General features: G+C 47.7%; 1 protein-coding gene across 3 annotated transcripts in view; it reads left to right on the top strand.

Moving 5' to 3' along the window:
* LOC135521076 (NIPA-like protein 2) overlaps positions 1 to 27,167 on the top strand; it is a 55,612-nt gene that overhangs the window by 15,913 nt on the left and 12,532 nt on the right. For 2 of the 3 annotated variants that reach the window (XM_064947012.1, XM_064947014.1), the window contains 5 exons: positions 1,849 to 1,917; positions 2,547 to 2,718; positions 15,950 to 16,009; positions 19,931 to 20,052; positions 24,366 to 24,462. In XM_064947012.1, the coding sequence (XP_064803084.1) occupies positions 1,849 to 1,917; positions 2,547 to 2,718; positions 15,950 to 16,009; positions 19,931 to 20,052; positions 24,366 to 24,462 (520 nt within the window). The remainder of the gene's footprint in view (positions 1 to 1,848; positions 1,918 to 2,546; positions 2,719 to 15,949; positions 16,010 to 19,930; positions 20,053 to 24,365; positions 24,463 to 27,167) is intronic. The other variant, XM_064947013.1, reaches the window with a different exon arrangement.

Below are 27,167 nucleotides of genomic sequence, written 5' to 3'. Positions count from 1 at the left end.
ACCCCCCCCCTCCTCCAATGACTGGCTATAGCGGACCCCCCCCCCCTCCAATGACTGGCTATAGCGGACCCCCCACCCCCTCCAATGACTGGCTATAGCAGCCCCCCCTCCAATGCCTGGCTATAGCAGACCCCCCTCCAATGACTGGCTATAGCAGACCCCCCTCCAATGACTGGCTATAGCAGACCCCCCCACTCCAATGATTGGCTATAGCGGACCCCCCCTCCAATGACTGGCTATAGCGGACCACCCCTCCCTCCAATGACTGGCTATAGCGGACCCCCCCCTCCAATGACTGGCTATAGCAGACCCCCCTCCAATGACTGGCTATAGCAGACCCCCCCTCCAATGACTGGCTATAGCAGACACCCCCCTCCAATGACTGGCTATAGCGGACCACCCCCTCCAATGACTGGCTATAGCGGACCACCCCCTCCAATGACTGGCTATAGCGGACCCCCCCCTCCAATGACTGGCTACAGCAGACCCCCCACTCCAATGATTGGCTATAGCAGACCCCCCCCCTTCCCCCTCCAATGATTGGCTATAGCAGACCCCCCCTTCCCCCTCCAATGATTGGCTATAGCAGACCCCCCTCCAATGACTGGCTATAGCAGACCCCCCTCCAATGACTGGCTTTAGCAGACCCCCCCTCCAATGACTGGCGATAGCAGACCCCCCTCCAATGACTGGCTATAGCGGACCCCCCCTCCAATGACTGGCTATAGCAGACCCCCCCCCACCTCCAATGACTGGCTATAGCAGACCCCCCCTCCAATGACTGGCTATAGCGGACCCCCCCTCCAATGACTGGCTATAGCGGACCACCCCCTCCCTTCAATGACTGGCTATAGCGGACCACACCCCTCCCTTCAATGACTGGCTATAGCGGACCACACCCTCCCTTCAATGACTGGCTATAGCGGACCCCCCCCCCTCCAATGACTGGCTATAGCGGACCCCCCCTCCAATGACTGGCTATAGCGGACCCCCCCCCCCTCCAATGACTGGCTATAGCGGACCCCCCCTCCAATGACTGGCTATAGCGGACCCCCCTCCAATGACTGGCTATAGCGGACCCCCTCCAATGACTGGCTATAGCAGACCCCCCCCCTCCAATGACTGGCTATAGCAGACCCCTGGCGTTCTCTATGGGACGAGGTCACTCGTCCAGTGGCGTTCTCTATGGGACGAGGTCACTCGTCCAGTGGCGTTCTCTGGGACGAGGTCACTCGTCCAGTGGCGTTCTCTACGGGACGAGGCCACTCGTCCAGTGGCGTTCTCTACGGGACGAGGCCACTCGTCCAGTGGCGTTCTCTACGGGACGAGGCCACTCGTCCAGTGGCGTTCTCTACGGGACGAGGCCACTCGTCCAGTGGCGTTCTCTACGGGACGAGGCCACTCGTCCAGTGGCGTTCTCTACGGGACGAGGCCACTCGTCCAGTGGCGTTCTCTACGGGACGAGGCCACTCGTCCAGTGGCGTTCTCTACGGGACGAGGCCACTCGTCCAGCGGCGTTCTCTACGGGACGAGGCCACTCGTCCAGCGGCGTTCTCTACGGGACGAGGCCACTCGTCCAGCGGCGTTCTCTACGGGACGAGGCCACTCGTCCAGCGGCGTTCTCTACGGGACGAGGCCACTCGTCCAGCGGCGTTCTCTACGGGACGAGGCCACTCGTCCAGCGGCGTTCTCTACGGGACGAGGCCACTCGTCCAGCGGCGTTCTCTACGGGACGAGGCCGCTCGTCCAGTGGCGTTCTCTACGGGACGAGGCCGCTCGTCCAGTGGCGTCCTCTACGGGATGATACTCGGCGGTTTCCTTCTGATCTGTTTTGCTGTTGTTTTTCAGACATACCTCTTGGGAATCATCATTTCAATATGTGGGAACTTCCTTATCAGCATTTCTCTGAATATACAGGTAAAGGGGTGTTTGTTTTAGGAGGCCGTGTACCTATGAGAAACAACACTAGTGTTTTAATGGGGCCGTGTACAGTACTATGAGAAACAACACTAGTGTTTTAATGGGGCCGTGTACAGTACTATGAGAAACAACACTAGTGTTTTAATGGGGCCGTGTACAGTACTATGAGAAACAACACTAGTGTTTTAATGGGGCCGTGTACAGTACTATGAGAAACGACACTAGTGTTTTAATGGGGCCGTGTACAGTACTATGAGAAACGACACTAGTGTTTTAATGGGGCCGTGTACAGTACTATGAGAAACAACACTAGTGTTTTAATGGGGCCGTTTACAGTACTATGAGAAACAACACTAGTGTTTTAGGAGGCCGTGTACAGTACTATGAGAAACGACACTAGTGTTTTAATGGGGCCGTGTACAGTACTATGAGAAACAACACTAGTGTTTTAGGAGGCCGTGTACATTACTATGAGAAACAACACTAGTGTTTTAGGAGGCCGTGTACAGTACTATGAGAAACGACACTAGTGTTTACTGATGTTATGCTAGCTACTGTATTATCTGTGTATTTTCCCAATGCTCCTCTTAACATGTGAATGAAGTGCCCTCTCCTCTCGCTGTCAGAAATACGCCCACATGCGCCAGTCCCAGCTCGGCGCCTCCAGGCCCTACTACACCTCAGTGCTGTGGTGGAGCGGCGTGGTTCTGATGGGACTCGGGGAGCTGGGGAACTTTGCAGCCTACGGCTTCGCCCCGGCCTCCCTCATCGCACCACTGGGCTGTGTTTCAGTCATAGGTAACCACGCAAAACCTTTCTTTAGTATTATTGTTTATTTATCTAGATTTTATTTTAGTAGATTTTATTTATTTTATATCATTTCTTGCATTAAGCATCAACATGAAACCCCTCGTATAATTGCCACTTTCCTGGTAGAATTTACCTGTATGAGGACAGGTCTAGGATCAGCTTATCCTGACCTTAAACCAATCAGAAGGGGAAAAACACAAAACTGACCTCGGATCATGATGCAGCGTCTAGAGAGCCGCCCTAATATACCTCCAGGTGACACATCCCATTTTAGCCAATCGGATGGCTTGCTGGTTTCTGTAATCCACCAATCCCTGTGAAGCCGTTCTCTACCCCGGCAGGTGCAGCTGTCACATGTTCAGTGTAAACATTCTAATGGCAGGTTAAATATTGACCTTCGGGTGCGGTCCATTATCCGAGCCTGGTCTCAGATCTGTCTGGCCAACTCTTCAGGTTGGCAACACAGCATAAACAGACCTGGGACCAGGCAATATGGCCAAGATATCATATCACAGTATTTCTCTACTCTTTTGACGGCATTTTGGACTATGAAAGTTCTACATGTGGTTTAGGAGTAGTGAGGAGTGATCCCAGGGTGCTTTAGGAGTAGTGAGGAGTGATCCCAGGGTGCTTTGGGAGGAGTGATCCCAGGGTGCTTTAGGAGTAGTGAGTAGTGATCCCAGGGTGCTTTAGGAGTAGTGAGTAGTGATCCCAGGGTGCTTTAGGAGTAGTGAGTAGAGATCCCAGGGTGCTTTAGGAGTAGTGAGTAGAGATCCCAGGGTGCTTTAGGAGTAGTGAGTAGAGATCCCAGGGTGCTTTAGGAGTAGTGAGTAGTGATCCCAGGGTGCTTTAGGAGTAGTGAGTAGTGATCCCAGGGTGCTTTAGGAGTAGTGAGTAGTGATCCCAGGGTGCTTTAGGAGTAGTGATCCCAGGGTGCTTTAGGAGTAGTGATCCCAGGGTGCTTTAGGAGTAGTGATCCCAGGGTGCTTTAGGAGTAGTGATCCCAGGGTGCTTTAGGAGTAGTGATCCCAGGGTGCTTTAGGAGTAGTGATCCCAGGGTGCTTTAGGAGTAGTGATCCCAGGGTGCTTTAGGAGTAGTGATCCCAGGGTGCTTTAGGAGTAGTGATCCCAGGGTGCTTTAGGAGTAGTGATCCCAGGGTGCTTTAGGAGTAGTGATCCCAGGGTGCTTTAGGAGTAGTGATCCCAGGGTGCTTTAGGAGTAGTGATCCCAGGGTGCTTTAGGAGTAGTGATCCCAGGGTGCTTTAGGAGTAGTGATCCCAGGGTGCTTTAGGAGTAGTGATCCCAGGGTGCTTTAGGAGTAGTGATCCCAGGGTGCTTTATGAGTAGTGATCCCAGGGTGCTTTAGAAGTAGTGATCCCAGGGTGCTTTAGAAGTAGTGATCCCAGGGTGCTTTAGGAGTAGTGATCCCAGGGTGCTTTAGGAGTAGTGATCCCAGGGTGCTTTAGGAGTAGTGATCCCAGGGTGCTTTAGGAGTAGTGATCCCAGGGTGCTTTAGGAGTAGTGATCCCAGGGTGCTTTAGGAGTAGTGATCCCAGGGTGCTTTAGGAGTAGCGAGTAGTGATCCCAGGGTGCTTTAGGAGTAGCGAGTAGTGATCCCAGGGTGCTTTAGGAGTAGCGAGTAGTGATCCCAGGGTGCTTTAGGAGTAGCGAGTAGTGATCCCAGGGTGCTTTAGGAGTAGCGAGTAGTGATCCCAGGGTGCTTTAGGAGTAGCGAGTAGTGATCCCAGGGTGCTTTAGGAGTAGCGAGTAGTGATCCCAGGGTGCTTTAGGAGTAGCGAGTAGTGATCCCAGGGTGCTTTAGGAGTAGCGAGTAGTGATCCCAGGGTGCTTTAGGAGTAGCGAGTAGTGATCCCAGGGTGCTTTAGGAGTAGCGAGTAGTGATCCCAGGGTGCTTTAGGAGTAGCGAGTAGTGATCCCAGGGTGCTTTAGGAGTAGCGAGTAGTGATCCCAGGGTGCTTTAGGAGTAGCGAGTAGTGATCCCAGGGTGCTTTAGGAGTAGCGAGTAGTGATCCCAGGGTGCTTTAGGAGTAGCGAGTAGTGATCATAGGGTGCTTTAGGAGTAGCGAGTAGTGATCCCAGGGTGCTTTAGGAGTAGCGAGTAGTGATCCCAGGGTGCTTTAGAAGTAGTGAGTAGTGATCCCAGGGTGCTTTAGGAGTAGTGATCCCAGGGTGCTTTAGGGGTAGTGATCCCAGGGTGCTTTAGGAGTAGTGAGTAGTGATCCCAGGGTGCTTTAGGAGTAGTGAGTAGTGATCCCAGGGTGCTTTAGGAGTAGTGATCCCAGGGTGCTTTAGGAGTAGTGATCCCAGGGTGCTTTAGGAGTAGTGATCCCAGGGTGCTTTAGGAGTAGTGATCCCAGGGTGCTTTAGGAGTAGTGATCCCAGGGTGCTTTAGGAGTAGTGATCCCAGGGTGCTTTAGGAGTAGTGATCCCAGGGTGCTTTAGGAGTAGTGAGTAGTGATCCCAGGGTGCTTTAGGAGTAGTGAGTAGTGATCCCAGGGTGCTTTAGGAGTAGTGATCCCAGGGTGCTTTAGGAGTAGTGATCCCAGGGTGCTTTAGGAGTAGTGATCCCAGGGTGCTTTAGGAGTAGTGATCCCAGGGTGCTTTAGGAGTAGTGATCCCAGGGTGCTTTAGGAGTAGTGATCCCAGGGTGCTTTAGGAGTAGTGATCCCAGGGTGCTTTAGGAGTAGTGAGTAGTGATCCCAGGGTGCTTTAGGAGTAGTGATCCCAGGGTGCTTTAGGAGTAGTGATCCCAGGGTGCTTTAGGAGTAGTGATCCCAGGGTGCTTTAGGAGTAGTGATCCCAGGGTGCTTTAGGAATAGTGATCCCAGGGTGCTTTAGGAGTAGTGAGTAGTGATCCCAGGGTGCTTTAGGAGTAGTGAGTAGTGATCCCAGGGTGCTTTAGGAGTAGTGATCCCAGGGTGCTTTAGGAGTAGTGATCCCAGGGTGCTTTAGGAGTAGTGATCCCAGGGTGCTTTAGGAGTAGTGATCCCAGGGTGCTTTAGGAGTAGTGATCCCAGGGTGCTTTAGGAGTAGTGATCCCAGGGTGCTTTATGAGTAGTGATCTCAGGGTGCTTTATGAGTAGTGATCTCAGGGTGCTTTATGAGTAGTGATCCCAGGGTGCTTTATGAGTAGTGATCCCAGGGTGCTTTAGAAGTAGTGATCCCAGGGTGCTTTAGAAGTAGTGATCCCAGGGTGCTTTAGGAGTAGTGATCCCAGGGTGCTTTAGGAGTAGTGATCCCAGGGTGCTTTAGGAGTAGTGAGTAGTGATCCCAGGGTGCTTTAGGAGTAGTGAGTAGTGATCCCAGGGTGCTTTAGGAGTAGTGATCCCAGGGTGCTTTAGGAGTAGTGATCCCAGGGTGCTTTAGGAGTAGTGATCCCAGGGTGCTTTAGAAGTAGTGATCCCAGGGTGCTTTAGGAGTAGTGATCCCAGGGTGCTTTAGGAGTAGTGATCCCAGGGTGCTTTAGGAGTAGTGAGTAGTGATCCCAGGGTGCTTTAGGAGTAGTGAGTAGTGATCCCAGGGTGCTTTAGGAGTAGTGATCCCAGGGTGCTTTAGGAGTAGCGAGTAGTGATCCCAGGGTGCTTTAGGAGTAGCGAGTAGTGATCCCAGGGTGCTTTAGGAGTAGCGAGTAGTGATCCCAGGGTGCTTTAGGAGTAGCGAGTAGTGATCCCAGGGTGCTTTAGGAGTAGCGAGTAGTGATCCCAGGGTGCTTTAGGAGTAGCGAGTAGTGATCCCAGGGTGCTTTAGGAGTAGCGAGTAGTGATCCCAGGGTGCTTTAGGAGTAGCGAGTAGTGATCACAGGGTGCTTTAGGAGTAGCGAGTAGTGATCCCAGGGTGCTTTAGGAGTAGCGAGTAGTGATCCCAGGGTGCTTTAGGAGTAGCGAGTAGTGATCCCAGGGTGCTTTAGGAGTAGCGAGTAGTGATCCCAGGGTGCTTTAGGAGTAGCGAGTAGTGATCACAGGGTGCTTTAGGAGTAGCGAGTAGTGATCACAGGGTGCTTTAGGAGTAGCGAGTAGTGATCCCAGGGTGCTTTAGGAGTAGCGAGTAGTGATCCCAGGGTGCTTTAGAAGTAGCGAGTAGTGATCCCAGGGTGCTTTAGGAGTAGTGATCCCAGGGTGCTTTAGGGGTAGTGATCCCAGGGTGCTTTAGGAGTAGTGAGTAGTGATCCCAGGGTGCTTTAGGAGTAGTGAGTAGTGATCCCAGGGTGCTTTAGGAGTAGTGAGTAGTGATCCCAGGGTGCTTTAGAAGTAGTGATCCCAGGGTGCTTTAGAAGTAGTGATCCCAGGGTGCTTTAGGAGTAGTGATCCCAGGGTGCTTTAGGAGTAGTGATCCCAGGGTGCTTTAGGAGTAGTGATCCCAGGGTGCTTTAGGAGTAGTGAGTAGTGATCCCAGGGTGCTTTAGGAGTAGTGAGTAGTGATCCCAGGGTGCTTTAGGAGTAGTGAGTAGTGATCCCAGGGTGCTTTAGGAGTAGTGAGTAGTGATCCCAGGGTGCTTTAGGAGTAGTGAGTAGTGATCCCAGGGTGCTTTAGGAGTAGTGAGTAGTGATCACAGGGTGCTTTAGGAGTAGTGAGTAGTGATCCCAGGGTGCTTTAGGAGTAGTGAGTAGTGATCCCAGGGTGCTTTAGGAGTAGTGAGTAGTGATCCCAGGGTGCTTTAGGAGTAGTGAGTAGTGATCCCAGGGTGCTTTAGAAGTAGTGAGTAGTGATCCCAGGGTGCTTTAGAAGTAGTGATCCCAGGGTGCTTTAGGAGTAGTGATCCCAGGGTGCTTTAGGGGTAGTGATCCCAGGGTGCTTTAGGAGTAGTGAGTAGTGATCCCAGGGTGCTTTAGGAGTAGTGAGTAGTGATCCCAGGGTGCTTTAGGAGTAGTGATCCCAGGGTGCTTTAGGAGTAGTGATCCCAGGGTGCTTTAGAAGTAGTGATCCCAGGGTGCTTTAGGAGTAGTGATCCCAGGGTGCTTTAGGAGTAGTGATCCCAGGGTGCTTTAGGAGTAGTGATCCCAGGGTGCTTTAGGAGTAGTGATCCCAGGGTGCTTTAGGAGTAGCGAGTAGTGATCCCAGGGTGCTTTAGGAGTAGCGAGTAGTGATCCCAGGGTGCTTTAGGAGTAGCGAGTAATGATCCCAGGGTGCTTTAGGAGTAGCGAGTAGTGATCCCAGGGTGCTTTAGGAGTAGCGAGTAGTGATCCCAGGGTGCTTTAGGAGTAGCGAGTAGTGATCCCAGGGTGCTTTAGGAGTAGCGAGTAGTGATCCCAGGGTGCTTTAGGAGTAGCGAGTAGTGATCCCAGGGTGCTTTAGGAGTAGCGAGTAGTGATCCCAGGGTGCTTTAGGAGTAGCGAGTAGTGATCCCAGGGTGCTTTAGGAGTAGCGAGTAGTGATCCCAGGGTGCTTTAGGAGTAGCGAGTAGTGATCCCAGGGTGCTTTAGGAGTAGCGAGTAGTGATCCCAGGGTGCTTTAGGAGTAGCGAGTAGTGATCCCAGGGTGCTTTAGGAGTAGCGAGTAGTGATCCCAGGGTGCTTTAGGAGTAGCGAGTAGTGATCCCAGGGTGCTTTAGGAGTAGCGAGTAGTGATCCCAGGGTGCTTTAGGAGTAGCGAGTAGTGATCCCAGGGTGCTTTAGGAGTAGCGAGTAGTGATCCCAGGGTGCTTTAGGAGTAGCGAGTAGTGATCCCAGGGTGCTTTAGGAGTAGCGAGTAGTGATCCCAGGGTGCTTTAGGAGTAGCGAGTAGTGATCCCAGGGTGCTTTAGGAGTAGCGAGTAGTGATCCCAGGGTGCTTTAGGAGTAGCGAGTAGTGATCCCAGGGTGCTTTAGGAGTAGCGAGTAGTGATCCCAGGGTGCTTTAGGAGTAGCGAGTAGTGATCCCAGGGTGCTTTAGGAGTAGCGAGTAGTGATCCCAGGGTGCTTTAGGAGTAGCGAGTAGTGATCCCAGGGTGCTTTAGGAGTAGCGAGTAGTGATCCCAGGGTGCTTTAGGAGTAGCGAGTAGTGATCCCAGGGTGCTTTAGGAGTAGCGAGTAGTGATCACAGGGTGCTTTAGGAGTAGCGAGTAGTGATCCCAGGGTGCTTTAGGAGTAGCGAGTAGTGATCCCAGGGTGCTTTAGGAGTAGCGAGTAGTGATCCCAGGGTGCTTTAGGAGTAGTGATCCCAGGGTGCTTTAGGGGTAGTGATCCCAGGGTGCTTTAGGAGTAGCGAGTAGTGATCCCAGGGTGCTTTAGGAGTAGCGAGTAGTGATCACAGGGTGCTTTAGGAGTAGCGAGTAGTGATCCCAGGGTGCTTTAGGAGTAGCGAGTAGTGATCCCAGGGTGCTTTAGGAGTAGCGAGTAGTGATCCCAGGGTGCTTTAGGAGTAGCGAGTAGTGATCCCAGGGTGCTTTAGGAGTAGCGAGTAGTGATCCCAGGGTGCTTTAGGAGTAGCGAGTAGTGATCCCAGGGTGCTTTAGGAGTAGCGAGTAGTGATCCCAGGGTGCTTTAGGAGTAGCGAGTAGTGATCCCAGGGTGCTTTAGGAGTAGCGAGTAGTGATCACAGGGTGCTTTAGGAGTAGCGAGTAGTGATCACAGGGTGCTTTAGGAGTAGCGAGTAGTGATCCCAGGGTGCTTTAGGAGTAGCGAGTAGTGATCCCAGGGTGCTTTAGGAGTAGCGAGTAGTGATCCCAGGGTGCTTTAGGAGTAGTGATCCCAGGGTGCTTTAGGGGTAGTGATCCCAGGGTGCTTTAGGAGTAGCGAGTAGTGATCCCAGGGTGCTTTAGGAGTAGCGAGTAGTGATCACAGGGTGCTTTAGGAGTAGCGAGTAGTGATCACAGGGTGCTTTAGGAGTAGCGAGTAGTGATCCCAGGGTGCTTTAGGAGTAGCGAGTAGTGATCCCAGGGTGCTTTAGAAGTAGCGAGTAGTGATCCCAGGGTGCTTTAGGAGTAGTGATCCCAGGGTGCTTTAGGGGTAGTGATCCCAGGGTGCTTTAGGAGTAGTGAGTAGTGATCCCAGGGTGCTTTAGGAGTAGTGAGTAGTGATCCCAGGGTGCTTTAGGAGTAGTGAGTAGTGATCCCAGGGTGCTTTAGAAGTAGTGATCCCAGGGTGCTTTAGGAGTAGTGATCCCAGGGTGCTTTAGGAGTAGTGATCCCAGGGTGCTTTAGGAGTAGTGATCCCAGGGTGCTTTAGGAGTAGTGATCCCAGGGTGCTTTAGGAGTAGTGAGTAGTGATCCCAGGGTGCTTTAGGAGTAGTGAGTAGTGATCCCAGGGTGCTTTAGGAGTAGTGAGTAGTGATCCCAGGGTGCTTTAGGAGTAGTGAGTAGTGATCCCAGGGTGCTTTAGGAGTAGTGAGTAGTGATCACAGGGTGCTTTAGGAGTAGTGAGTAGTGATCCCAGGGTGCTTTAGGAGTAGTGAGTAGTGATCCCAGGGTGCTTTAGGAGTAGTGAGTAGTGATCCCAGGGTGCTTTAGGAGTAGTGAGTAGTGATCACAGGGTGCTTTAGGAGTAGTGAGTAGTGATCCCAGGGTGCTTTAGGAGTAGTGAGTAGTGATCCCAGGGTGCTTTAGGAGTAGTGAGTAGTGATCCCAGGGTGCTTTAGGAGTAGTGAGTAGTGATCCCAGGGTGCTTTAGAAGTAGTGAGTAGTGATCCCAGGGTGCTTTAGAAGTAGTGATCCCAGGGTGCTTTAGGAGTAGTGAGTAGTGATCCCAGGGTGCTTTAGAAGTAGTGAGTAGTGATCCCAGGGTGCTTTAGAAGTAGTGATCCCAGGGTGCTTTAGGAGTAGTGATCCCAGGGTGCTTTAGGGGTAGTGATCCCAGGGTGCTTTAGGGGTAGTGATCCCAGGGTGCTTTAGGAGTAGTGAGTAGTGATCCCAGGGTGCTTTAGGAGTAGTGAGTAGTGATCCCAGGGTGCTTTAGGAGTAGTGAGGAGTGATCCCAGGGTGCTTTAGGGGTAGTGATCCCAGGGTGCTTTAGGAGTAGTGAGTAGTGATCCCAGGCTGCTTTAGGAGTAGTGAGTAGTGATCCCAGGGTGCTTTAGGAGTAGTGAGTAGTGATCCCAGGGTGCTTTAGGAGTAGTGATCCCAGGGTGCTTTAGGAGTAGTGATCCCAGGGTGCTTTAGGAGTAGTGATCCCAGGGTGCTTTAGGAGTAGTGATCCCAGGGTGCTTTAGGAGTAGTGATCCCAGGGTGCTTTAGGAGGAGCGATCCCAGGGTGCTTTAGGAGTAGTGAGTAGTGATCCCAGGGTGGAAACGCACATATTCTAAGTGACTTCAATAAGTCTTTTTCGTTGTATACTGTTAATTTAAACAGACTATGCCTCCCAGCTCCAGGCTGCAGAGTGATCAGTCCTCACCATGGTAACTTATGAGCGTATTATCAGGCTGGGGGGTTGTTTGGAGAGGGCTGGCATCCTGTAGAACATCTCACAGTCGATACAGAAACCGAGAGAGAAGAGGACAAATGGGGAAATCACAGACGATGACACATGGTATTGTGAGTAGTGATGTCAGATTTTAGTGATGTAGTGATGTCAGAAGTGATGTAGTGATGTCAGATTTTAGAAGGGTTATTATCTTCAGTTAAATTCAAAGATTTGATGTTGGTATATTTAACATCTCCCTGGGAAAATGTCTTGCTGGACTGAAGACATGTGACCCTGAGAAACACACCTGACGTTTGTCCAGGAATGATGCATGTAGGAGGGAAGAATTGATGACAGGGGTGTGAAGGAGAGAGATGGAGAGGGGTGTGAAGGAGAGAGATGGAGAGGGGTGTGAAGGAGAGAGATGGAGAGATGGGTGTGAAGGAGAGAGATGGAGAGATGGGTGTGAAGGAGAGAGATGGAGAGATGGGTGTGAAAGAGAGAGATGGAGAGGGGTGTGAAGGAGAGAGATGGAGAGGGGGATGTGAAGGAGAGAGATGGAGAGGGGGGTGAGAGGGGGTGTGAAGGAGAGAGATGGAGAGGGGGGTGAGAGGGGGTGTGAAGGAGAGAGATGGAGAGGGGGTGTGAAGGAGAGAGATGGAGAGGGGGTGTGAAGGAGAGAGATGGAGAGGGGGATGTGAAGGAGAGAGATGGAGAGGGGGGTGAGAGGGGGTGTGAAGGAGAGATGGAGAGGGGGTGTGAAGGAGAGAGATGGAGAGGGGGTGTGAAGGAGATGGAGAGGGGGGTGTGAAGGAGAGAGATGGAGAGGGGGATGTGAAGGAGAGAGATGGAGAGGGGGGTGAGAGGGGGTGAGAGGGGGGTGAAGGAGAGAGATGGAGAGGGGGGTGAGAGGGGGTGTGAAGGAGAGAGATGGAGAGGGGGTGTGAAGGAGAGAGATGGAGAGGGGGGGGTGTGAAGGAGAGAGATGGAGAGGGGGTGTGAAGGAGAGGGGGTGTGAAGGAGAGAGATGGAGAGGGGGGTGTGAAGGAGAGGGGGTGTGAAGGAGAGAGATGGAGAGGGGGGTGTGAAGGAGAGAGATGGAGAGGGGGGTGTGAAGGAGAGAGATGGAGAGGGGGGTGAGAGGGGGGTGTGAAGGAGAGAGATGGAGAGGGGGGTGTGAAGGAGAGAGATGGAGAGGGGGGTGTGAAGGAGAGAGATGGAGAGGGGGGTGTGAAGGAGAGGGGGGTGTGAAGGAGAGGGGGGTGTGAAGGAGAGAGATGGAGAGGGGGGTGTGAAGGAGAGAGATGGAGAGGGGGGTGTGAAGGAGAGAGATGGAGAGGGGGTGTGAAGGAGAGAGATGGAGAGGGGGTGTGAAGGAGAGGGGGGTGTGAAGGAGAGGGGGTGTGAAGGAGAGAGATGGAGAGGGGGGTGTGAAGGAGAGAGATGGAGAGGGGGGTGTGGTAATTAGAATGGGGGCTGTGGTAATTAGAACGGGGGCTGTGGTATTACTACTACTACTACTACTATTACTACTACTACTATTACTACTACTACTATTACTACTACTACTATTACTACTACTATTGCTACTACTACTACTATTACTATTACTACTACTACTACTACTGCTGCTGCTACTACTACTACTACTACTACTACTACTACTACACTACTACTACTACTATTACTACTACTACCACTACTACTACACTACTACTACTATTACTACTACACTACTACTGCTGCTATATATTATTTACTAAATATAAATATTATTATTAGTGTATCTAACCAAGGACAGACAGAGGAAGAGACTGTAGGAATCTGCGACACGAGAGCTTCTCTCGGTGACGAGACTCCTGAATCTGGCTTCACGAGGAGTTGCTATGGTTACAGGAGATGGATCTCGTCTGTCCCAAAGGCAGAGGGAAACCTTAACCGCGAGATGAGCTCTCTGTATGGGATGTTATCAGCCACCTGGTGGTCAGGATCAACCAACCAGTCAACATCTCCTATTGGATCAGGAAATCACCGTGTCAATAGTTATGGTTTCATTGTGTGACTTCACATGTAATGTGTGGATATGAGCTTTGGCTCACATAACAACGTCAGTCTAGAGATCAGATTGTAATGGTGGCTTTGAGACCCATTGGGTTCACCTTCTTTCACCTTGCTTTGAGACCCTTTGGGTTCACCTTCTTTCACCTTGCTTTGAGACCATTGGGTTCACCTTCTTTCACCTTGCTTTGAGACCCATTGGGTTCACCTTCTTTCACCTTGCTTTGAGACCCATTGGGTTCACCTTCTTTCACCTTGCTTTGAGACCATTGGGTTCACCTTCTTTCACCTTACTTTGAGACCCATTGGGTTCACCTTGCTTTGAGACCATTGGGTTCACCTTCTTTCACCTTGCTTTGAGACCATTGGGTTCACCTTCTTTCACCTTGCTTTGAGACCATTGGGTTCACCTTCTTTCACCTTGCTTTGAGACCATTGGGTTCACCTTCTTTCACCTTGCTTTGAGGCCATTGGGTTCACCTTCTTTCACCTTGCTTTGAGGCCATTGGGTTCACCTTCTTTCACCTTGCTTTGAGACCATTGGGTTCACCTTCTTTCACCTTGCTTTGAGACCCATTGGGTTCACCTTCTTTCACCTTGCTTTGAGACCCATTGGGTTCACCTTCTTTCACCTTGCTTTGAGGCCCATTGGGTTCACCTTCTTTCACCTTGCTTTGAGACCCATTGGGTTCACCTTGCTTTGAGACCATTGGGTTCACCTTTTTTCACCTTGCTTTGAGACCCATTGGGTTCACCTTGCTTTGAGACCCATTGGGTTCACCTTCTTTCACCTTGCTTTAAGACCATTGGGTTCACCTTCTTTCACCTTGCTTTAAGACCATTGGGTTCACCTTATTTCACCTGGCTTTGAGGCCATTGGGTTCACCTTCTTTCACCTTGCTTTGAGGCCTTTGGGTTCACCTTCTTTCACCTTGCTTTGAGACCATTGGGTTCACCTTCTTTCACCTTGCTTTGAGACTATTGGGTTCACCTTCTCTCACCTTCCTCTGAGTTCCTGGGAGTGAGAATGACAGAGTGACAGTATTACTGTGATCATTATTAAATCTAACAAAGGACAGACAGAGGAAGCGACTCTGTAGGAATCTGCGACACCAGAGATTCTCTCAGCCTCTCTGATTATTAGCGACAAGACTCCTATACATGTGAGACTGTAGGTGTGTGGACCAGGTATGATAGATGGATATTACTATACTGCAGGTCACAGTGTCCAGGTGACTGAATCTATGAAGGTAGACACCACACATGACATTATTATGTAAAGAAAATGGGAGATGTCATCAGAAGTCATCTCTGTGGTGTTCCTTAATGTCAGTCATCTCTGTGGTGTTCCTTAATGTCTGTCATCTCTGTGGTGTTCCTTAATGTCTGTCATCTCTGTGGTGTTCCTTAATGTCATCTCTGTGGTGTTCCCTAATGTCAGTCATCTCTGTGGTGTTCCTTAATGTCAGTCATCTCTGTGGTGTTCCTTAATGTCAGTCGTCTCTGTGGTGTTCCTTAATGTCTGTCATCTCTGTGGTGTTCCTTAATGTCTGTCATCTCTGTGGTGTTCCCTAATGTCAGTCATCTCTGTGGTGTTCCTTAATGTCAGTCATCTCTGTGGTGTTCCTTAATGTCAGTCGTCTCTGTGGTGTTCCTTAATGTCAGTCGTCTCTGTGGTGTTCCTTAATGTCAGTCATCTCTGTGGTGTTCCTTAATGTCAGTCATCTCTGTGGTGTTCCTTAATGTCAGTCATCTCTGTGGTGTTCCTTAATGTCTGTCGTCTCTGTGGTGTTCCTTAATGTCAGTCATCTCTGTGGTGTTCCTTAATGTCAGTCATCTCTGTGGTGTTCCTTAATGTCTGTCATCTCTGTGGTGTTCCTTAATGTCAGTCATCTCTGTGGTGTTCCTTAATGTCTGTCATCTCTGTGGTGTTCCTTAATGTCTGTCATCTCTGTGGTGTTCCTTAATGTCTGTCATCTCTGTGGTGTTCCTTAATGTCTGTCATCTCTGTGGTGTTCCTTAATGTCTGTCATCTCTGTGGTGTTCCTTAATGTCAGTCATCTCTGTGGTGTTCCTTAATGTCTGTCATCTCTGTGGTGTTCCTTAATGTCAGTCATCTCTGTGGTGTTCCTTAATGTCTGTCATCTCTGTGGTGTTCCTTAATGTCAGTCATCTCTGTGGTGTTCCCTAATGTCTGTCATCTCTGTGGTGTTCCTTAATGTCTGTCATCTCTGTGGTGTTCCCTAATGTCTGTCATCTCTGTGGTGTTCCTTAATGTCTGTCATCTCTGTGGTGTTCCTTAATGTCTGTCATCTCTGTGGTGTTCCTTAATGTCAGTCATCTCTGTGGTGTTCCCTAATGTCTGTCATCTCTGTGGTGTTCCTTAATGTCTGTCATCTCTGTGGTGTTCCTTAATGTCTGTCATCTCTGTGGTGTTCCTTAATGTCTGTCATCTCTGTGGTGTTCCTTAATGTCAGTCATCTCTGTGGTGTTCCCTAATGTCTGTCATCTCTGTGGTGTTCCTTAATGTCAGCCATCTCTGTGGTGTTCCTTAATGTCAGTCATCTCTGTGGTGTTCCTTAATGTCAGTCATCTCTGTGGTGTTCCTTAATGTCAGTCATCTCTGTGGTGTTCCCTAATGTCTGTCATCTCTGTGGTGTTCCTTAATGTCTGTCATCTCTGTGGTGTTCCTTAATGTCTGTCATCTCTGTGGTGTTCCTTAATGTCAGCCATCTCTGTGGTGTTCCTTAATGTCAGTCATCTCTGTGGTGTTCCTTAATGTCTGTCATCTCTGTGGTGTTCCTTAATGTCTGCCTTCTCTTTCAGCCAGTGCGGTCATCTCTGTGGTGTTCCTTAAAGAGACGCTACGAGCCTCTGATATTGTTGGTAAGTTTGTCCACACACATCGCTAATCAAACCCCTCAGGACATAATCATTGTGGTGTTGATTTTATTTTTTATTTATCGAGGCAAATCAGTTAAGAACAAATCCTTATTTTCAATGACAGCCTAGGAACAGTGGGTTAACTGCCTTGTTTTAGGGGCAGAACAACAGATTTGTACCTTGTCAGCTCGGGGATTCAATCATGCAACCGTTCGGTTACTAGTCCAACGCTCTAACCACCGCCCCATAACGATGAGTGTTCTGATTTAGGTATGAGTTCCAACGCTACGAAACATTATGTCTGGTTGACATCGAGGAGGAGAGGGAGCTGGCTAGTGACTATTATGTAAATATTGTCTGGTTGACGTCGAGGAGGAGAGGGAGCTGGCTAGTGACTCTTATGTAAATATTGTCTGGTTGACGTCGAGGAGGAGAGAGGAGCTGGCTAGTGACTCTTATGTAAATATTGTCTGGTTGACATCGAGGAGGAGAGGGAGCTGGCTAGTGACTCTTATGTAAATATTGTCTGGTTGACGTCGAGGAGGAGAGGGAGCTGGCTAGTGACTCTTATGTAAATATTGTCTGGTTGACGTCGAGGAGGAGAGGGAGCTGGCTAGTGACTCTTATGTAAATATTGTCTGGTTGACGTCGAGGAGGAGAGGGAGCTGGCTAGTGACTCTTATGTAAATATTGTCTGGTTGACGTCGAGGAGGAGAGGGAGCTGGCTAGTGACTCTTATGTAAATATTGTCTGGTTGACATCGAGGAGGAGAGGGAGCTGGCTAGTGACTCTTATGTAAATATTGTCTGGTTGACGTCGAGGAGGAGAGAGGAGCTGGCTAGTGACTCTAATGTAAATATTGTGTTAGTCAGAGATGGAAATGAAACATTAACGCTGACGCTCAGTACTGATTAAACAGATCAGTTAGTCCGTGTCATAGCTCAGTACTGATTAAACAGATCAGTTAGTCAGTGTCATAGCTCAGTACTGATTAAACAGATCAGTTAGTCCGTTTCATAGCTCAGTACTGATTAAACAGATCAGTTAGTCCGTTTCATAGCTCAGTACTGATTAAACAGATCAGTTAGTGTCATAGCTCAGTACTGATTAAACAGATCAGTTACCCTGTGTCATAGCTCAGTACTGATTAAACAGATCAGTTAGTGTCATAGCTCAGTATTGATTAAACAGATCAGTTACTCAGTGTCATAGCTCAGTACTGATTAAACAGATCAGTTAGTGTCATAGCTCAGTACTGATTAAACAGATCAGTTAGTGTCATAGCTCAGTACTGATTAAACAGATCAGTTACCCCGTGTCATAGCTCAGTACTGATTAAACAGATCAGTTAGTGTCATAGCTCAGTACTGATTAAACAGATCAGTTAGTGTCATAGCTCAGTACTGATTAAACAGATCAGTTACCCCGTGTCATAGCTCAGTACTGATTAAACAGATCAGTTACTCGGTGTCATAGCTCAGTACTGATTAAACAGATCAGTTACTCAGTGTCATAGCTCAGTACTGATTAAACAGATCAGTTACTCCATGTCATAGCTCAGTACTGATTAAACAGATCAGTTAGTGTCATAGCTCAGTACTGATTAAACAGATCAGTTAGTGTCATAGCTCAGTACTGATTAAACAGATCAGTTAGTGTCATAGCTCAGTACTGATTAAACAGATCAGTTAGTGTCATAGCTCAGTACTGATTAAACAGATCAGTTAGTGTCATAGCTCAGTACTGATTAAACAGATCAGTTACCCCGTGTCATAGCTCAGTACTGATTAAACAGATCAGTTACTCCGTGTCATAGCTCAGTACTGATTAAACAGATCAGTTAGTGTCATAGCTCAGTACTGATTAAACAGATCAGTTAGTGTCATAGCTCAGTACTGATTAAACAGATCAGTTACTCAGTGTCATAGCTCAGTACTGATTAAACAGATCAGTTACTCAGTGTCATAGCTCAGTACTGATTAAACAGATCAGTTAGTGTCATAGCTCAGTACTGATTAAACAGATCAGTTAGTATCATAGCTCAGTACTGATTAAACAGATCAGTTAGTGTCATAGCTCAGTACTGATTAAACAGATCAGTTAGTGTCATAGCTCAGTACTGATTAAACAGATCAGTTACTCAGTGTCATAGCTCAGTACTGATTAAACAGATCAGTTAGTGTCATAGCTCAGTACTGATTAAACAGATCAGTTACCCCGTGTCATAGCTCAGTACTGATTAAACAGATCAGTTAGTGTCCATAGCTCAGTACTGATTAAACAGATCAGTTAGTGTCATAGCTCAGTACTGATTAAACAGATCAGTTACCCCGTGTCATAGCTCAGTACTGATTAAACAGATCAGTTACTCCGTGTCATAGCTCAGTACTGATTAAACAGATCAGTTAGTGTCATAGCTCAGTACTGATTAAACAGATCAGTTAGTGTCATAGCTCAGTACTGATTAAACAGATCAGTTACTCCGTGTCATAGCTCAGTACTGATTAAACAGATCAGTTAGTGTCATAGCTCAGTACTGATCAAACAGATCAGTTACCCCGTGTCATAGCTCAGTACTGATTAAACAGATCAGTTACTCCGTGTCATAGTACTGATCAAACAGATCAGTTAGTGTCATAGCTCAGTACTGATTAAACAGATCAGTTAGTGTCATAGCTCAGTACTGATTAAACAGATCAGTTAGTGTCATAGCTCAGTACTGATTAAACAGATCAGTTAGTGTCATAGTACTGATTAAACAGATCAGTTAGTGTCATAGCTCAGTACTGATTAAACAGATCAGTTAGTGTCATAGCTCAGTACTGATTAAACAGATCAGTTAGTGTCATAGCTCAGTACTGATTAAACAGATCAGTTAGTGTCATAGCTCAGTACTGATTAAACAGATCAGTTAGTGTCATAGCTCAGTACTGATTAAACAGATCAGTTAGTGTCATAGCTCAGTACTGATTAAACAGATCAGTTACCCCGTGTCATAGTACTGATCAAACAGATCAGTTAGTGTCATAGCTCAGTACTGATTAAACAGATCAGTTACCCCGTGTCATAGTACTGATCAAACAGATCAGTCAGTGTCATAGCTCAGTACTGATTAAACAGATCAGTTACCCCGTGTCATAGTACTGATCAAACAGATCAGTCAGTGTCATAGCTCAGTACTGATTAAACAGATCAGTTAGTGTCATAGCTCAGTACTGATTAAACAGATCAGTTAGTGTCATAGCTCAGTACTGATTAAACAGATCAGTTAGTGTCATAGCTCAGTACTGATTAAACAGATCAGTTAGTGTCATAGCTCAGTACTGATTAAACAGATCAGTTACTCAGTGTCATAGCTCAGTACTGATCAAACAGATCAGTTACCCCGTGTCATAGTACTGACCAAACAGATCAGTCAGTGTCATAGCTCAGTACTGATTAAACAGATCAGTTAGTGTCATAGCTCAGTACTGATTAAACAGATCAGTTACTCAGTGTCATAGCTCAGTACTGATCAAACAGATCAGTTAGTGTCATAGCTCAGTACTGATTAAACAGATCAGTTAGTGTCATAGCTCAGTACTGATTAAACAGATCAGTTAGTGTCATAGCTCAGTACTGATTAAACAGATCAGTTAGTCCGTTTCATAGCTCAGTACTGATTAAACAGATCAGTTAGTGTCATAGCTCAGTACTGATTAAACAGATCAGTTAGTGTCATAGCTCAGTACTGATTAAACAGATCAGTTAGTGTCATAGCTCAGTACTGATTAAACAGATCAGTTAGTGTCATAGCTCAGTACTGATTAAACAGATCAGTTAGTGTCATAGCTCAGTACTGATTAAACAGATCAGTTAGTGTCATATGATACTCAGGTGAATAGGATGGTTCAATACTCGTGTGAATCTCTTCCTGACCTCCAGGTGGTGCACTAGCAGTGGTGGGAACCTATCTCCTGGTCACCTTTGCCCCCCACACCTCCACCCACATCACCGCCCACCTGGTCCAGAGATACGCTGTCAGCTGGCAGTTCCTGATTTACCTGGTATGTGCCCTGACCCACACCTGGTATGTGCCCTGACCCACACCTGGTATGTGCCCTGACCCACACCTGGTATGTGCCCTGACCCACACCTGGTATGTGCCCTGACCCACACCTGGTATGTGCCCTAACATGGTTTTAGAGGACCTACTCTAAAACCACATATTGTAAATGGACTCTTCTCTCCCCTATCTAAAACCATCCAGATGATCAGGTGGTCGCCCAGCCAGACAGCGCACAGTGGAGTTAATGCTGCCGGTCTGTCTTGTATATCAGGTCACACCCATATTCATCACATCCTGCTCCAGAATCTGTCTTATTTACTGAGCGAGACCTCAGTGTACTTAGACTGGGAGGGAGAGAGGGAAGGAGAGAGGGAGGGGGAGGGGAGAGGGAGGGGAGGGGAGAGGGGGGGAGGGGAGAGGGGAAGGAGGGAGGGAAGGAGGGAAGGGGAGAGGGGAGGGAAGGGAAGGAGGGAAGGGGAGAGGGGAGGGGGAGGGAAGGGAAGGAGAGAGGGAGGAAGGGAAGGGGAGAGGAAGGGGAGAGAGGGAGAGGGAGGGAAGGAGAGAGGGAGGGAAGGGGAGGGGGGAAGGGGAGAGAGAGAGAGAGGGAGGGGAGGGAAGGGGAGAGAGGGAGGGGAGGGAAGGGGAGAGAGGGAGGGGAGGGAGGGGAGGGGAGGGAAGGGGAGAGGGGAGAGGGAGGGAAGGGGAGAGGGAGGGAGGGAAGGGGAGAGGGAGGGAGGGAAGGGGAGAGGGAGGGAGGGAAGGTGACAAATGTGTTGTCAGACTACAGCCATGGAACGGGAGGCCTTTTAACATGTTAGTCGCTGACAATCCTGACGGATGATGTTTATAGTCCCAAATGGCACCCTATTCCCTATGTAGAGTACTATTCAACTATTCCCTATGTAGAGTACTATTCAACTAATCCCTATGTAGAGTACTATTCAACTATTCACTATGTAGAGTACTATTCAACTATTCACTATGTAGAGTACTATTCAACTATTCACTATGTAGAGTACTATTCAACTATTCCCTATGTAGAGTACTATTCAACTATTCCCTATGTAGAGTACTATTCAACTATTCCCTATGTAGAGTACCATTCAACTATTCCCTATGTAGAGTACTATTCCCTATGTAGAGTACTATTCCCTATGTAGAGTACTATTCAACTATTCCCTATGTAGAGTACTATTCAACTATTCCCTATGTAGAGTACTATTCAACTATTCCCTATGTAGAGTACTATTCAACTATTCCCTATGTAGAGTACTATTCCCTATGTAGAGTACTATTCCCTATGTAGAGTACTATTCAACTATTCCCTATGTAGAGTACTATTCCCTATGTAGAGTACTATTCCCTATGTAGAGTACTATTCAACTATTCCCTATGTAGAGTACTATTCCCTATGTAGAGTACTATTCCCTATGTAGAGTACTATTCAACTATTCCCTATGTAGAGTACCATTCAACTATTCCCTATGTAGAGAACTATTCCCTATGTAGAGTACTATTCAACTATTCCCTATGTAGAGTACTATTCAACTATTCCCTATGTAGAGTACTATTCAACTATTCCCTATGTAGAGTACTATTCAACTATTCCCTATGTAGTATACTATTCAACTATTCCCTATGTAGAGTACTATTCCCTATGTAGAGTACTATTCCCTATGTAGAGTACTATTCAACTATTCCCTATGTAGAGTACTATTCAACTATTCCCTATGTAGAGTACTATTCAACTATTCCCTATGTAGAGTACTATTCAACTATTCCCTATGTAGTGTACTATTCAACTATTCCCTATGTAGAGTACTATTCCCTATGTAGAGTACTATTCCCTATGTAGAGTACTATTCAACTATTCCCTATGTAGAGTACTATTCCCTATGTAGAGTACTATTCAACTATTCCCTATGTAGAGTACTATTCAACTATTCCCTATGTAGAGTACTATTCAACTATTCCCTATGTAGAGTACTATTCAACTATTCCCTATGTAGAGTACTATTCCCTATGTAGAGTACTATTCCCTATGTAGAGTACTATTCAACTATTCCCTATGTAGAGTACTATTCCCTATGTAGAGTACTATTCCCTATGTAGAGTACTATTCAACTATTCCCTATGTAGAGTACCATTCAACTATTCCCTATGTAGAGAACTATTCCCTATGTAGAGTACTATTCAACTATTCCCTATGTAGAGTACTATTCAACTATTCCCTATGTAGAGTACTATTCAACTATTCCCTATGTAGTATACTATTCAACTATTCCCTATGTAGAGTACTATTCCCTATGTAGAGTACTATTCCCTATGTAGAGTACTATTCAACTATTCCCTATGTAGAGTACTATTCAACTATTCCCTATGTAGAGTACTATTCCCTATGTAGAGTACTATTCCCTATGTAGAGTACTATTCCCTATGTAGAGTACTATGCCCTATGTAGAGTACTATTCAACTATTCCCTATGTAGAGTACTATTCCCTATGTAGAGTACTATTCCCTATGTAGAGTACTATTCAACTATTCCCCATGTAGAGTACCATTCAACTATTCCCTATGTAGAGTACTATTCAACTATTCCCCATGTAGAGTACCATTCAACTATTCCCCATGTAGAGTACCATTCAACTATTCCCTATGTAGAGTACTATTCAACTATTCCCTATGTAGAGTACTATTCAACTATTCCCTATGTAGAGTACCATTCAACTATTCCCTATGTAGAGTACCATTCAACTATTCCCTATGTAGAGTACTATTCAACTATTCCCTATGTAGAGTACCATTCAACTATTCCCCATGTAGAGTACCATTCAACTATTCCCTATGTAGAGTACTATTCAACTATTCCCTATGTAGAGTACTATTCAACTATTCCCTATGTAGAGTACCATTGAAAACTATTCCCTATGTAGAGTACCATTGAAAACTATTCCCTATGTAGAGTACCATTCAACTATTCCCTATGTAGAGTACCATTCAACTATTCCCTATGTAGAGTACTATTCAACTATTCCCTATGTAGAGTACCATTCAACTATTCCCTATGTAGAGTACCATTGAAAACTATTCCCTATGTAGAGTACTATTGAAAACACACACAGGATGCTGGAGTACTTATTGAACTCTCAAGAACGACTGTTTTGGTTCATTCTCAATAAATTATTTAAATTGTGCTGTTCTCTACAAGGGTAATTTGTTTCAATTAAAGCCATGTGCTCGCTGCTCTGCGATCAGATATCCGTGCTGCTGGCTGAGGACTCTGTTACTGCGATCAGATATCCGTGCTGCTGGCTGAGGACTCCTCTGTTACTGCGATCAGATACCCGTGCTGCTGGCTGAGGACTCCTCTGCTACTGCGATCAGATATCCGTGCTGCTGGCTGAGGACTCTGTTACTGCGATCAGATATCCGTGCTGCTGGCTGAGGACTCCTCTGTTACTGCGATCAGATATCCGTGCTGCTGGCTGAGGACTCTGTTACTGTGATCAGATATCCGTGCTGCTGGCTGAGGACTCTGTTACTGCGATCAGATATCCGTGCTGCTGGCTGAGGACTCTGTTACTGCGATCAGATATCCGTGCTGCTGGCTGAGGACTCCTCTGTTACTGCGATCAGATATCCGTGCTGCTGGCTGAGGACTCTGTTACTGCGATCAGATATCCGTGCTGCTGGCTGAGGACTCTGTTACTGTGATCAGATATCCGTGCTGCTGGCTGAGGACTCCTCTGTTACTGCGATCAGATATCCGTGCTGCTGGCTGAGGACTCTGTTACTGTGATCAGATATCCGTGCTGCTGGCTGAGGACTCTGTTACTGCGATCAGATATCCGTGCTGCTGGCTGAGGACTCTGTTACTGTGATCAGATATCCGTGCTGCTGGCTGAGGACTCTGTTACTGCGATCAGATATCCGTGCTGCTGGCTGAGGACTCTGTTACTGCGATCAGATATCCGTGCTGCTGGCTGAGGACTCCTCTGTTACTGCGATCAGATACCCGTGCTGCTGGCTGAGGACTCTGTTACTGTTATCAGATGGGGTAGACAGCAGTGTTGTAAATGAATGGCTCAGGTCTGGTAGAGAGAGTTAGGTAGGGGAGAGATTATCACTGTGAAGCTTTAAGATGGACTTAATGGAAACCAGTTCAGTATTATTGATGTTGACGGTTTTTTATCTCCCTCTCTTTCCTCCCCTTTCTCCTCTCTCTCTCTCTCTCTCTCTCCCCCTCTCTCTCTCTACCTCTCTCTCCTTCTCTCTCCTTCTCTCTCCTCTCTCTCCTCTCTCTCTCTCCAGTTTCTAGAGGTCGTAGTGTTTTCTATCCTGCTCTATTTGTACAAGAGGAGGAATATCAAGCATATAACCATAGTGATGCTGCTGGTGGCTCTGCTGGGTAAGAACTCTGACAGACTCTATGGGGGGTATCAAGCATATAACCATAGTGATGCTGCTGGTGTCTCTGCTGGGTAAGAACTCTGACAGACTCTATGGGGGGTATCAAGCATGTAACCATAGTGATGCTGCTGGGTAAGAACTCTGACAGACTTTATGGGGGGTATCAAGCATGTAACCATAGTGATGCTGCTGGGTAAGAACTCTGACAGACTCTATGGGGGGTATCAAGCATGTAACCATAGTGATGCTGCTGGGTAAGAACTCTGACAGACTCTATGGGGGGGATCAAGCATGTAACCATAGTGATGCTGCTGGGTAAGAACTCTGACAGACTCTATGGGGGGATCAAGCATGTAACCATAGTGATGCTGCTGGGTAAGAACTCTGACAGACTCTATGGGGGTATCAAGCATGTAACCATAGTGATGCTGCTGGGTAAGAACTCTGACAGACTCTATGGGGGTATCAAGCATGTAACCATAGTGATGCTGCTGGGTAAGAACTCTGACAGACTCTATGGGGGTATCAAGCATGTAACCATAGTGATGCTGCTGGGTAAGAACTCTGACAGACTCTATGGGGGTATCAAGCATGTAACCATAGTGATGCTGCTGGGTAAGAACTCTGACAGACTCTATGGGGGGATCAAGCATGTAACCATAGTGATGCTGCTGGGTAAGAACTCTGACAGACTCTATGGGGGTATCAAGCATGTAACCATAGTGATGTTGCTGGTGGCTCTGCTGGGTAAGAACTCTGACAGACTATGGGGGTATCAAACATGTAACCATAGTGATGCTGCTGGTGGCTCTGCTGGGTAAGAACTCTGACAGACTCTATGGGGGTATCAAGCATGTAACCATAGTGATGCTGCTGGGTAAGAACTCTGACAGACTCTATGGGGGTATCAAGCATGTAACCATAGTGATGCTGCTGGGTAAGAACTCTGACAGACTCTATGGGGGTATCAAGCATGTAACCATAGTGATGCTGCTGGGTAAGAACTCTGACAGACTCTATGGGGGTATCAAGCATGTAACCATAGTGATGCTGCTGGGTAAGAACTCTGACAGACTCTATGGGGGTATCAAGCATGTAACCATAGTGATGCTGCTGGGTAAGAACTCTGACAGACTCTATGGGGGGGATCAAGCATGTAACCATAGTGATGCTGCTGGGTAAGAACTCTGACAGACTCTATGGGGGTATCAAGCATGTAACCATAGTGATGCTGCTGGTGGCTCTGCTGGGTAAGAACTCTGACAGACTCTATGGGGGGGATCAAGCATGTAACCATAGTGATGCTGCTGGGTAAGAACTCTGACAGACTCTATGGGGGGATCAAGCATGTAACCATAGTGATGCTGCTGGGTAAGAACTCTGACAGACTCTATGGGGGTATCAAGCATGTAACCATAGTGATGCTGCTGGTGGCTCTGCTGGGTAAGAACTCTGACAGACTATGGGGGTATCAAACATGTAACCATAGTGATGCTGCTGGTGGCTCTGCTGGGTAAGAACTCTGACAGACTCTATGGGGGTATCAAGCATGTAACCATAGTGATGCTGCTGGGTAAGAACTCTGACAGACTCTATGGGGGGATCAAGCATGTAACCATAGTGATGCTGCTGGGTAAGAACTCTGACAGACTCTATGGGGGTATCAAGCATGTAACCATAGTGATGCTGCTGGGTAAGAACTCTGACAGACTTTATGGGGGTATCAAGCATGTAACCATAGTGATGCTGCTGGGTAAGAACTCTGACAGACTCTATGGGGGTATCAAGCATGTAACCATAGTGATGCTGCTGGGTAAGAACTCTGACAGACTCTATGGGGGGATCAAGCATGTAACCATAGTGATGCTGCTGGGTAAGAACTCTGACAGACTCTATGGGGGTATCAAGCATGTAACCATAGTGATGCTGCTGGGTAAGAACTCTGACAGACTCTATGGGGGTATCAAGCATGTAACCATAGTGATGCTGCTGGGTAAGAACTCTGACAGACTCTATGGGGGTATCAAGCATGTAACCATAGTGATGCTGCTGGGTAAGAACTCTGACAGACTCTATGGGGGGTATCAAGCATGTAACCATAGTGATGCTGCTGGGTAAGAACACTGACAGACTCTATGGGGGGTATCAAGCATGTAACCATAGTGATGCTGCTGGGTAAGAACTCTGACAGACTCTATGGGGGGGATCAAGCATGTAACCATAGTGATGCTGCTGGGTAAGAACTCTGACAGACTCTATGGGGGGTATCAAGCATGTAACCATAGTGATGTTGCTGGTGGCTCTGCTGGGTAAGAACTCTGACAGACTATGGGGGGTATCAAACATGTAACCATAGTGATGCTGCTGGTGGCTCTGCTGGGTAAGAACTCTGACAGACTCTATGGGGGGTATCAAGCATGTAACCATAGTGATGCTGCTGGGTAAGAACTCTGACAGACTCTATGGGGGTATCAAGCATGTAACCATAGTGATGCTGCTGGGTAAGAACTCTGACAGACTCTATGGGGGGTATCAAGCATGTAACCATAGTGATGCTGCTGGGTAAGAACTCTGACAGACTCTATGGGGGGTATCAAGCATGTAACCATAGTGATGCTGCTGGGTAAGAACTCTGACAGACTCTATGGGGGTATCAAGCATGTAACCATAGTGATGCTGCTGGGTAAGAACTCTGACAGACTC

The sequence above is a fragment of the Oncorhynchus masou genome, chromosome 29, assembly GCF_036934945.1.
Source record: "Oncorhynchus masou masou isolate Uvic2021 chromosome 29, UVic_Omas_1.1, whole genome shotgun sequence".
Classification (NCBI taxonomy): Eukaryota; Metazoa; Chordata; class Actinopteri; order Salmoniformes; family Salmonidae; genus Oncorhynchus; species Oncorhynchus masou.
The sequence above is the reverse complement of the archived record's forward strand: the minus strand, read 5'-3'. Positions and strand labels throughout refer to the sequence as shown.